General features: G+C 42.6%; 1 protein-coding gene across 2 annotated transcripts in view; it reads right to left on the bottom strand.

The window, feature by feature from the left end:
* The window catches only part of LOC105693179 (discoidin domain-containing receptor 2-like), a 38502-nt gene extending 26140 nt beyond the window's left edge, over nucleotides 1-12362 (bottom strand). Inside the window, exons 1-2 of one of the 2 annotated variants that reach the window (XM_012412946.3) lie at nucleotides 11677-12362; nucleotides 4449-4605 (exon numbers count right to left, since the gene is read on the bottom strand). In XM_012412946.3, coding sequence (XP_012268369.3) covers nucleotides 4449-4551 — 103 coding nt within the window. In that variant the 5' untranslated portion in view covers nucleotides 4552-4605; nucleotides 11677-12362. Of the gene's footprint in view, nucleotides 1-4448; nucleotides 4606-7351; nucleotides 7485-11676 lie in introns of those variants that run through there. The other variant, XM_048652034.1, reaches the window with a different exon arrangement.
* Between the last annotated feature and the right edge of the window lie 945 nt (nucleotides 12363-13307).

The raw sequence follows: 13307 nt of genomic DNA, 5'->3' as shown, positions 1-13307 counted from the left end.
AGGAATCCGAATCCGAAAGAGAAATTGATCCATCTTCAAAAATGACCAAGTTATCCTCATTTTTTCGCATTTTTTGGTACAAATTTGAGAATATCTCGAAGGGAAAAAATCGTAGCTCAATTTGGACAACGGATTCGTGTTCCTGGGGTCAAAATACATAAGAAAAGTGCCATACGATCAATTTTAAAAAATAAAAATTTTTGGTCAAAATTTGAAAAAATCGTAAGGGGTACCCCTTGGAAAAATCTCAAATTTTGACCAAAAATTTTTATTTTTTAAAATTGATCGTATGGCACTTTTCTTATGTATTTTGACCTCAGGAACACGAATCCGTCGAGTAAAATGAGCTACGATTTTTCCCCTTCGAGATATCCTCAAATTTGTACCAAAAAATGCGAAAAAATGGGGATAACTTGGTCATTTTTGAAGATGGATCAATTTCTCTTTCAGATTCGGATTCCTGAGCTCAAATTACATTAAAATAGACTAAAAAATCAATTTTTTATTTTCGACCCCAAAAAGCTGAAAATTGGCGATAACTCGGTCAATTTTGGAGATAGGTCATTTTTTCTTCCAGATTCGGATTTCTGAGATCAAAATACATTAAGATAGCATCCGAACAATGATATTTTTTCCTGGCCAGAAATCCTTGATTTCTCACTTTTTGAATCAAAAAATTGGCGACGACTCGATCAACTTGGCTTTCAGATTCGGATTCCTCGTCTCGCATTTCGAGTTTCGATCGCTCATCAACTTTTTCGAATAGGATCAACATGCACGGAAAACCGCAAGCTATATATGCGTAAAATATCCAAATACCCCGTACTTGGTTTTACCCGGACGATTTTGTAGCTGCTTCAGTTATAGAGAGCGGAGCCCAATTAGAACACTACGCTAATGAAATATGCACCACCGATTATCAGACATAGTTTCCACGGTAGGTGAGTTTGTGTTACCAACCGGCGATCGATCCCGCCGTACACGTTGTTCCACTCTTCGCTCCAACCCCTGTCCGTATAAATTCTAGGGATATGTACACCTCCGTGTATCGTGTGTAAATGTGTAACAGCGTCGCGTATGTAGACACGTCTCCAAGGAATACCTCGTGCCGTATGTACTACATATTTTCAATAGAACATTTTATGTACCGATCATATACCTTAATATGTAGACTTTGTGAAAAAAGAGAAAAAAAATCCAAATACCAAAGTGAACCGAACAAAAGAAAAAGAAAGAAAAAAAAAAATAGTAGCCAAGAAAAAAGGAGAAAAAAAAAATTCGAACGAAGATTCTGTGAGGGAATTATCTACGGGGTGGATCTAAAAAATTAAATAAAAATAGGACGTGGATTAGGAGATATTTGTAAAATCGAGTCAAATATTGACGGTACGTGAAAAAAAAAAATCAGACGGAGCAAAGAAGGGAAAATCGAACGTTTCAGATACATAAGGAATTTCTGAAGCGAAACTCTCCTGAATTGTGATCCTGTAGAATAACTTGTATTTGGGCAACAGCTGTTAGAATTTTGGAAACTTCCAAATCGGAGGACGAGAATCCGATTTTTACGGATACCGAACACAAGTGAATCAACAGGATAAATTCGTTCGTATATGCATCCAGATTGATGAACAATTTGAAATTGGTACGGTGGACGATGTTCCGATAATTTGTTTCCGATTGAAAGCAAACGGGTCAGTACAGCAGCTGGTAAAATGACAGAGCAATCGCGTCGCTAAGTTCAGGGGAATAAAGGTGACTGTATATACCTTATACCCCGTACGTACGGTGTAGCGGAAGAGAGTCAATCGCGGTGGGAAGGTAGGTATACACCTATAGGTGGGAGAAACAGTTTGATCGATACCCGATGACTGGAAGATCCTTGAGCGCGAAGTCTACGGAAAGGAATAAAGAAATAAAAGAAGGAATGAGGGAAGAAAGGGAATCCTGGCGGGGGGGGGGGGGGGGGCCTCGGTTCCACGCTACGGGGAGATGTGCGGAGGCCGCGGAGGCCGCGAGGGTCGCGGGCGAGCGAGCGAGCGAGCTTTGGACGATACGGAGGGCACTTGAGGCGTCTCGAGTCGCCTGCCCTCGTCTTTGTGTAACTGTTTACCCGGGCAGAGGATCTACCATTTACCGTAACGAGGGAACCGACAGCCCTCGGCCCTCCCTTGTTGGCCCAACACAACTGCTACCACTTCCACGTCGCCCTCAGACATTTTCGAATCTGAGTAACAACCCTGATATGTAATACATAATAAATATCTATATATACATAGAGACGACGCTACCGTATATAACACCACCTGCGATCGCCTTGCACAGATATTTTCTCTTCCCGTCGTTTTCTTATTTTTTTATCTTCGTCTCTCGACCACCCCGTTGAACGAAAATTGCTTTTTCAACAGGTCGACGAAATTTCGAATCCGATCGGTTGCTCCTACTCGTTGAGCTCCCACTTTTATAATTAATGAGTACGAATCCTGTTATTTTTTTTCCATTCGATGTCAATTGATATATTTTTTCCCCCGCGAGTGTGTAGAAGAAAATAAAAAAATTCACACGTCGCATGATAGGAAGGTTGAAAAAATTCGCTACTCCATTTTCCAGCGGTATAAAGTAGGGGCTTCGTACCGTACGTGGAGATTGCGGGTCGCAAATTACGGCACTTGACCGTGCATTTAGCAACCGGTTGAATATAACTGGCGTTAGATGTAACCTATTAACGGTTTACTGAGTTTAGTCCATTTCGCTGTTAGTTTATATATATCTATAGGTATATCGTTGGCGCGGAGGCGGCGATGGTGAAGCTATTTTAGCACGTCATCGCGTTTCTCCGGTTGCTTCGTACGCCTCGGTTCCGCGGTAGCTCAAATATTTTCCATCGATTCGGAAATTCGTCCAGCTGCTTTCGGGCGAACGTGAATACGCGCGATATAGCGTACACCCCGGTTTACCTGACGAGCAGTAGACCGTTATAAATGGGATTTTACTTCGTCATTTAGGTGATCCGTTTAATTATACTAAAATGGATATACGTATATATACGTGGAATGCACCACGCGTGCTGCCGCTGCAGCTCCGGGGTACGGGAAAATCGTTCGCATTATAATACGACGTAGTTGAAATCAATTTGTTTCATTGAATTCGCATTTAAATCGTTACCACCTCCCACCTCCTCCCTTTCCCCTCACCCCTACCTGCCCCAACCCTCTGTCTCTCATCTGTCACATCATTTCTCTCTATTTTATTCATTTCGAATTCGCTACAAATTTTCCCCGATGCGCGCTCCAGCGAAATAAAATAAACCTCAATCGAAATAAAATGTTAAAAAAATGACGTCGCAACAGTGGAGGTTTTTTAAAACGTCAATCACGGTTAAACGTGTGAAAGAATTAATCTTCGAATACACTTGATTTTTTTTTTTTCTTATCATTGTGAAAACTGAAATTACGAAGCTCACGAATTGAACTTCTTTTTCGTCTCTATAGGTACAGGTGAAATTCCATAAAATGTTTATCGGATTTTCAGAATCTGTAAATTAAGACGCGACGCTCGCGGCGTTTATATTCCATTCTCACGATGAAAGAGAAACAAAAAGAAAAACAAAAACAACTGTATCATCGTATTCGTTGGCTTATTCGTGTTTAATTCGGATTTTTGAAATGTGAAATTTTCTACTTTTTTTTTTTTCCTCGTTACCCACCCCATGCGTGTACGTGTGTTTATTTATTGTATAAGTACAAATGTGAGGTGTACCTATTCGCAACATTACCTACAGCGAAGGATATACGGCTGGATAATTAGCGAGCTGAAATATTGCCGCGGGGTGGATGGGAACCTACTCGATACTTCAAAGCAATTCTCCGAACGAATCTCTCTCATGTACGTAGGTACGGGTAACGCGTACACAGGAAATATCGAGGCTGAAACAACAGGACGACGAACGAGCGCACCAGAAATTATTATCTACCAGCGCGTTATTGTCCTATACCTAATATACGTGTATCCACGTGTATCGTAAATATGTACACGTACATACATACATACATACATACATCCGACGTAAGTCAGGTATTCGAGCACACGGAGAGAAGGCGAATTGAAAATAAGCGCACGATGTCGATCGGATAAGCCTCCGAGCAGATGGAAGTTGAGGTGAATTCTCTCAATCTCAATTTATATCCCTTTTATATTGGTACGTACATATGTACACGCGATACTATGTATATATCGCGTGTGTACGTTGTACACAGCTAAACACACGCGGGAAACAAATCCGTTTTTCGGAGAGCCTTCGCCGACAAAAAAAAAAAAATTTTATCGTCGAAAATCGACGACGGTATTTTACGGAAATAAAATCAACATTTCTCAAAAACCTTTTTCATACTCCATTTTTTTTTTTTTTTGCTTTTTCTCTCTTTCCTTCACTTTCATTTTGCTATACTTACTCGAGTTGATCGATGTCACGTGATCGCCCAGCCAGAGCAGAGTGAACAATACGCAGAGGTAACGGTAGTTGGCCAACGTCGAAAAGGAATCACCGTGCTTCATGCTATCGTCTACGATGAAAAAATAGATCCTTCCTCAGAGATCGTTCATGTGAACCTGGAGCAAAAAATGAGAATTCATTCAAAAATCGATCGACGATTCGTACCGTAAATTGTTCGATGCGCGCGTTTCGAACGAGCGTCCCGAATCCTGTGGTATGCGAATGAAAAAAAAAAAGGAAAAAAAATTTCAATAAAAAAAGGGACGCGGAACGAATCAAATACACCAATTTATACGAGTGCACCCGTAGCTCCGCCTCGGGGTAATTAATTGATCAGGTACCGTAGCAGTGAATAGTATTTGACAAAAATTAATGACGAATTCGGATCAGGGCTGTGATCGATGTGCGCCGTTACGGGGTGAACGCGATGACTACGCCCAAGGCGTTCGACCGCGCTGATTTTGACTTTTCAGCTTCTATGTTTGGACCTGTACACGCGAACCGGGTTTCGGATCGGACGACTCGCTCCGCGAGTGCTACGGATACGGGCGTGTAACGTTCAGCCGGCGTTAGAAATCCCGGTAGGCCTCGGAATCCTAGGCACGCTTTGGTACTTACGAAACCCAGGTAAGGTAAAAGACAACAACGTCTGGCTGGGGGACTACCAGCGGTAACTATATCCCGCGAATCTTCTCCCTTAGTGAACGCAACCTGTAGACCGTCGTCTACTCCCTCCGGACTTTATCCTAAAATTACACGAGAGGACACTTCGGAGCTGTAGCTGTAGGAAATCCCGAGCTAAACGTGATTCATGTAAATAGGTGAGTTTCAATTTTGATTGAATTTTTTATTTCATCCTCCGGATTGCGATTTTTTTGTTTTTTTTTCTCTCCTCTGTGAATTTCAATAAACTATTTTCACTCACTTTCAACTATGAAACGACTAGCGAATTCCGAGTGAAAGCTCGCAGATCTGGAGCAAAGGATTTCGTAAGAAGCGGTAAATCTTTTGAAATCACAGTGAAAAATTGTAAGAATTTCATGCGTACGTAGCGCAGGTACGTTACCCGTACACCCATCGTACGTAGAGACGTACGTGGATTCTTTTGTATCGCGTGTACAACATAGCGGGTTATTTTGCTTTTGTAGCTCCGCAGGATCGTCGAGTCTATAGAGAAAACTTCCTCTGCGTATCGGTCACCATTATCGCGCATACCCTGCGGTTTCAAGTTATATATCGAGATACCCCACCGTACGTATTCGTATTATATGTATGTACGGTATATCCGTGTGCGCATGTACAGCCACCTACTTTTCATGGTACAGGGATGACACAAGAGGCGGGGTTTTTCATCTGATGGTATTGCCTCCGAAGCGAGGGATCTTTCGTCCCATTCCACCCCTTTAACTTCCCGCCTCTTTTTCTCTCTCGAGTAAGTTTTCCTCGCTCCTCCGTCTCGCCGCATGCCATTCTCGTTCCCGAGTTCCCCTCCCCTCCCCTACCCTCGGCAACGTTCCCCTCAAAAGATAACACAGCCAACCGTAGCCGACATCAGTTTTGTGCAAAGTGTTACTGCATAGTAACGTCACGAGTGTTAGTCACGTGTGTGCGGGTTTCGCCGTCCAAAAAAGACTCTTCCAAATGTGAGATACCGTTGATATACCTTCGGAAGGACTATAATATCCTTTGCACCGCACACGACAACAACGTAGAAATATACAACCGATTCCAACCCCCTTCGGGGGTGAGCGACTCCCGCCCCGAGGCCCGCCACCATTTTTATAACATCCATTTTTTTCTTCTTCTCCTCTTCTCTCGCTCTTTTCTCTTTTCTTTTTTTTTTTTTTCACCGAACACCGAAAACTACTGCAGCGCGATAAGATTATGCACGATATATTACGCGGTGTTCCGCATTTTTTTTTTTTTTTTTACATCCATTTTATTTTTCGGGACTCTCGTCTCTTCTCCCGATCATCGGGGCGGTGTATTAGGTACACGAACCGTGTGCAGGGAATTCAGCCGCTCCTGGAATCTCCCGATTCCGCGTTGTAAATTAAGTAAATTATAAATTAGGGACACAATCTCCGGTTCCCAAGTTCCCGACTGGAGGCAGCGTATTATGTAGGTTTATATGTATGTATGTATGTATACGTCTGCGTGGGATGGTTCGTTCCTTCGACTACTCCAGAAATAAGGAGCACCCCGCGGGGGTAGGTTGGTTTGGATCGTCGTCGACTATATATGTACATATTCACGGGGGTAATCACGGTTTAATCGAGTGTTGAATCAGGTCAAGCGAATCGAGTCAAGGCGCGGAAGCTCCCGTCTACTACGTATAATATGTACGCGATGGACCCAAGTCTAAAAGTAAAACTTCGATTCCAAATTACCGGCATGGAGGAATATTTTGAACAAAAAAAAAAAGTTTTCTCCAAGTTTGATTGGCAAGGCTGATTTTATTTTATTCATTTTTCGAACTTCTGAAAAATCGAAATTGCGTTTCACCTCGCCGAATGTTAATCGTTAGTAGAGTAAATATCCCATGCGTGTACCTCATCTCGGCGCAGAATAGAAGACTGAGAAAGGAAAGAGAAAAGGGCGTTTTCTGAAAGAAAGCCTTTTCCACCCCTCTGCCAAAAAAGAGAGGCGCACGAATTCGGCTGCAGTGATCCGTGTCCGTCCATCTTTCGAGCATATTCTCAGGCATAAGAAAATATGCTTTCCTCGGGTCCCGAGGGAGACTACGTTGCCGCCGCTCTCTCCAGACGGAGATGCAGAGGTGCGTTCCAGGTGTTCCGCGCCGCGAGGATAAGAGAAGGACGAAAAAAGAAAGCGGAGTAAAAAGGGAGAAGAAAAACTCACATAGAATTCCGGATCCCGCGCGGAGCCGGTTGAGGGTGCGTCTTCGTCGCGGATAACCTTTACGTATAAGGGAGTTCTCGGAGTTAAGCGTTGGGCAAGGAGAGAGCGCTAGCTGGGCTGCTCGCCATCGTCGAGGGCGCGTTGTAAATTATGTAGCATAACGGGGGTTGGGCCAAGGGATGCCTTTCTCCGCTTTCATCCGTCAATGTCACAACCCGCTCCTCGTCCCCCGTGCCTCTCCCGCCCTCCGTACGACCCTCTTGAACCTCCTCCTCCACCAGACCCCAACTTCTACCACCTCTCCCCCGCGATCCCCCTTTAAGCTCTCTAACGGTCCAAAGTACCGACCCCGCTAATATATCCCTATTTACCCTGCGCTTCCGTTTAACTTTTTGTTTTTTTTTTTGTTTTTTTATTTTTTTTATCGCGTGCTTTTTTCTCTCCTTTTTCTCGGAGACTTCTGTTTTGGTTTATTTTATTATATTTTGTCGCTCGTGATCTGTTTTTTTTTTTTTTGTTTTATCACTCTTCTCTGGTCTTCTCGTTTCCTTTCGAGACTTCCGATCCTTCATATATCCCCGTTCGACTCCTCCTCTCTCGGCTCGGTTCCATTTTTCATTTCTTCGCACTTGATATTGTTTTCCTTTTTTTTTTTTTTTGTTGTTTTTCTTTTTTTTTTATTACCATCCAAATTGACTTCGCAGTTCGCGCGCTGTATGGGTGGAAATGAAAAATATTGCAAATTCCATCCCCCTCTGATTTCCACTCTCCCACAATTCTCTTGTTATATTCTGGCTGTGTGAAATACAATAGCTGGTAGAGAATTCCTGTATATTGCACGTGCTGTTTGAAAAACTCGCTTTGAGTCTCGGCTCGCCTTCGCAAGCTCGTTATACTTATTTCCACATATATTATACACCTGTATACGTCATATATTTTACATGTATATCTATAGTACACCTACATCCACCAGCATCGCCTCGAGGATCGTAGAGGATCGTAGGTAGCTTGGCTATTGGACGACTACTACTCGACAAATTCTGCAGACGACAGACGTTGCCCACCTTATAATACTGGACGTATATAATAGGGGTAAGTAACCTCCATCCCCTTCCAAGACGAGGATTTACTACGACTCTCTTCTACTCGTTTGTCTCGAGACCATATTTTTTCCCTTCTACTTCTTCCATCGGCGTCGTTTTTCGCCTTTTTTGTTCTTTTTCCTCTGCATTTTTTCAGAAATATACATATCGAGGGCTGTGAAAAAACGACATTTCGCTCGATTCGCGATAACCCATCTTCCGAAGAGTTAACGAATAATTATAAGGAACATGGAAAATCAGAGGAATCGTTGATGTTCGTTGTTGCGGTTCTCAGCCTTGGGCAGGAACAAAATTACGCGACATATGAAAATATATGGGAACGCGCGTGTAATGAAACTAAAAAAAAAGTCCGAAAAGAACGACGTCGCGACTCGTTCAAGAAAAATAATAATGTTAACAAAATTGTTGTATGTTACCGTCGGCTTACGCCCCTCTCCAGGTTTTTCGGGACCGTAATCCTCGTAGATTATCTCCGGGCGTAGACGATGACGAGGATAAGGGCGAAAGCGAGGACGACTTGCCTGTTTTTGGGGTTCGTGTCGTGATGTACGTGACATTTATGTAACGCGTGCACGGCGTGACCGTTGTGCCCGATTCCACTGTTGGTCGAAAACAAAAAATATACCGCCCTCCTATATTTGTACAAAAATATTCACCGACCTTCGCCATCTCATAGTTCCACATTTATATACGCTCGATTTTAAATAAATACGTAGTATGTACATACATACATACCTATGTAAATACATCACGTACAGATTTGCTCGCGATACGTGGCGTGAATTACGCGACCTGATCGAAAAGCCGGTGATCAAAGGTAAATGTAAATTCCGTAAAAAGGAAGAAGCGGCGTAGACGTAAGGTGTAATTATTTGGGTAGGGGAAATCCCTTGAGGTGTGCCGATCGGGTGTTAATTTGTCGAAACTGAGTACCAATCGCCAAACTGCCCAGTATTAGGTTCTGCCGCTGCTGTGATAAGCTTAGATTCGCAATTTCCTAGAACGCTTCCATAGCTCATCCGTAGACCGGACGAACTTTCTAAATGAAATTTATCGCCTTAGCTTGTATATATACCGCACATAGGTGATAGAAGCTGCGGAGAGCGTGGACCAGGCTATCTTCCAATCTCCACGATCGTCACTTCCCTCCTCTCTTTCTCTCTTCAAAAGCCTCCCACCCCCCTACACTCGGCCCATATCGATTTATGCTACAACTTGACAAATACCTTCGCGATGACTTTGCGCTTCGACATGCTTGATTTAACCAGGTGAACATCGTTTCTCACCGGAAACTCCATATCCACGCAAACGTACGCTCATCCATTAGGAGGAGGTTCCGGTCTGAAACTTTCATTGTCCACTTAATCTGTGAAATAATTTGAAAAGAAAAAAAAAACAATTATCTACTTCCCATAAAAAAATGGCACGTTTCCTTCGTCGAAATATTATACGACACATCGCGAGTGTAATTTCCGGTTCGAAAGGTAAATCTTTCCTCCTCACCTCCCCCTCGGGATGGAGAAGAAAAAGACAAACAGAAATAAATATTAAATAAAAGAACAAAATAATCCGTAAAAAAATCTTAAACCTACTCGAGATTTTTGTCGGAGAAAATTTCTGCGCCCGTTATACCAGCTGAGTTGGTTTGTGAAGTGGTGGGAAGCGCGTCGACGAGTTGCCCAACCGGGCCGAGAAAATGCGAACACGAGGGCCAGAGCTTTCGAGCGTAGTGTTTCGTTTCTTTTTTTTTTTTTTTTCTTTTTTTTTTTACTTATTTTGTTTCTTTTTCAATGTTTTTACTCCGTCTTCTTTTTCTTGGCTACCTACTGTACCGCGAAGTGCACACTTGAATAAAAAATTTTTACGACCGAGAGAAAGGAAGGAAGAAAGCGCGAAAAAAGAAACGGAATGAAATAAATTCTTAATTACATTTTGGAAAGTTGCAAAAAAAAAAATGTGCAAAGCACCGACGTTGAATATACACAATTCATTACACGCTGATAATTTGACGGAAGTATTTTCTTGAATTTCGCGCGTTACCTTATGCGGGGATATGCTGTTCGACGATTTTTTTTTTTTTGATTTATAGGATAATCGCTAGGAAGATAAAAAATCATTCTCTGGCGTAAGACTTGGAACAAGGTAAGCGTATACACGTAGAGCGAGCTTAAGCCTTTAAAGCTTACGTCCCATCGACAAAATTCTCTTCCTGCAGACGCTTGTTCTTCACCCCTATGGTAGAGAGAGAGAGAGAGTGCTGAGGGTTAGTTTGCTTTACGCTAGAAGCTAAAATTATTTCATCCTTCGTCAGTTTAAAGTATAGAGGTGGTAGCGAAGGTACTATCGTGCGGTCGTAGGTATATCTATATAAATTTCGACAAACGAAGCACGCCTTGGTAAGGATCAACGTTAGTTAAGTTATCTTAGAGATTAGCTACAGGAAGAAAAAAAGGAATTTTTTCTTTACCTCTCGTTTGCCTTTACTTTTATTTATTCTCTTTCCTTTTTTTCATTCCATTTTCTTTCCCTTCTTACGTAGGTAAAGCTTACGACCGTTAAGCTCGCCGAGAGAGGAAAAAGAATGAACGGTATAGTATATCGGTAATTTCGTAACACAAAAGCTCGCCTTTTATATATTAAGTGAAATAATCCCTTCTCGGCACACCATTGTCTGACGAACATACATAAAAAGAGCTTCTCGTTAGAAAATTATGGAATAACGTATTCAATTATCATCAAGATTTGCGAAAACTTGAAAGAAACAAGAAGAAAAAAAAAAAAAAAGGAGAGACGACGCGCTGCTTGCGAAGAGAAATGAAAAAACCGAAAGAAATTAGCGATAATAGGTGCGGGTTTTTAAATTGCGTTTGTGAAGGAGAAAAATTTGTCGAGCTTTCGACCCAATAACGTCGAAAGCTCCGGGACGCTCGACAAAGAACTACCTGTGGGAAACTTTTTGGGAGTCGCTTGATATCGACGAACGACGTTAAAGCAGTTTGTATAATACACGCGAATAAAGCACGCGTCGCGACGCTTTCGCAATACTCGTTTCACTTTATTAAACGACGTGTTATTCCATAATAACCGTCATCCCCTACGTTTACAATGATTTTTAAACCATATTTTTCGTTCGCTTACGCGTCGCACGTTTCACCAGATTTTTCAACCCTCGATTTCCGTAATTCGTCGATGAAGTTGTTGCTAATCGGATTTCGTACTCACCAAATTTTTGAGATTCGTTTGGAGAACTCCGGTTTTTTCTTCCGGTGACGACGTAAGCGAAGCTGATGACAAACTCGGAGAATATTTTTCCTCCGTTTTTCGGCGCCTTCTCGACGTCCGTCTGCAGGAGCAGATGGAAATTTTCAAGCACATTCACAACCGTCGAAAAGATTTTCTACACGAATATTCAACGATCTATGATTTCTCTACTGTTTAAAACTCGGCGGTAAAATTTTTTTGAATACACTTTTTTTATCGTACAAATTACAGACGATCCTCTCGTAGTAATCTTTCGAATGTTCCTCCCCATATTCGTAACGTAAGTCTGAAATCGATCCCAGAAAAAGTCGGCGAAGATTCATTTTCCGTTATATCGTTAAGAAAATTTTGCCATTCATGCGTCATTTTTCAAAATCATTTCAACGATTCTTTTTTTTCTCTCGTCATTTTTAACGATCGGCTGTAGATCATTTCGGACAAAATTTCATTCCGGTTTCGGAACAAGTTGAACAAAGTGAGCTTTTGTTTTCGACGCGTGACAGACAAGGGGTGTTTTCCGAGTACACCTGGTGCGATGATATGACGCGCGCGGAGGTTCCTCGCAGACTGAACGTTAACCTGCGAGAAGCATCGATTTTAAACTACGTTCGGAACTCAGGTTGGACTCTGGAGGGCGTCGCGCCACGACCTGGCTGACGTTTCGGGGAGCCCGAATTGCTGGCCTCCTGCCTATTTCCCTGCGTGCGCACTGGCTCGAAGAGGGTTTACCGGTGGGGTGTCCAAAGCTCTAAGCTGCACCTCAATCAGATCTGCACCCCTGCAACGGGAGGCGACGTACGTCAGTCGACTCCGGCCGAACTTTGAGTCCCGCTGATCCCGCGATTTTCGCATGTGATATCTCACCAGGATCAGGATACATGCCTCGGTTTATTCCGAACGATAAGAGAAAAAATTTTTCAACCAACGGGCCTTTCGTTTTCTTTGAACTCGACTCAATATTCGTCTAACAAGTATTAAAGCTCTTGAGAAATTAATTGCGACAACCTCGGGGTGTCAATATTTTTGCTTGAAATTGCGCCCTCCCTCCTCCCCCTCCCCCCCCCCCCCCCCCCCCCCACGCACGCACCTCTTCAAATTAGCCACAGCATGAGAAAAACGTGGAAAAAAAACATGTCCACGTTTATCGACGAGAAAAAAAAAGCTCGAGGAATGTTGAAGGCCCTCGAGCGAGATTTTTTGTCCGTCTAGAACTTTTTCGAGGTTCTTTTTTTGGCACCGTAACCTGCAGGAATGAATTTTTGTGGTGATACCTGAAATTAAAAACTACGTATATATACCTATTCGTATATGAAACAAGAGTCTTGTGGTTTTTTATTCTTTTCAAAGACAGAAAGAGGATAAATATTTCTCGCTGGCAATGCATAGATCCCGAATCGGCAACGGAGCGCGGTAGGGATGATGAATAATTAGTAAACTGCAACTATTGCAATCGGCCGACGCGGCGCGAGTTCGGAAGGCAATTCCGTTAAAAGCCTCACGCGTTTACCTATACATCTCTAAATATATATATGTACAGACACAGCAGAATTTGGTGGGTATCACTTGAAAGTATATACGTATTATATACCTAT

Source organism: Athalia rosae, chromosome 3 (genome assembly GCF_917208135.1).
Source record: "Athalia rosae chromosome 3, iyAthRosa1.1, whole genome shotgun sequence".
In the NCBI taxonomy this organism is placed as follows: Eukaryota; Metazoa; Arthropoda; class Insecta; order Hymenoptera; family Athaliidae; genus Athalia; species Athalia rosae.
Note: the sequence above shows the minus strand (reverse complement) of the source record. Positions and strands in the feature narration are given on the sequence as shown.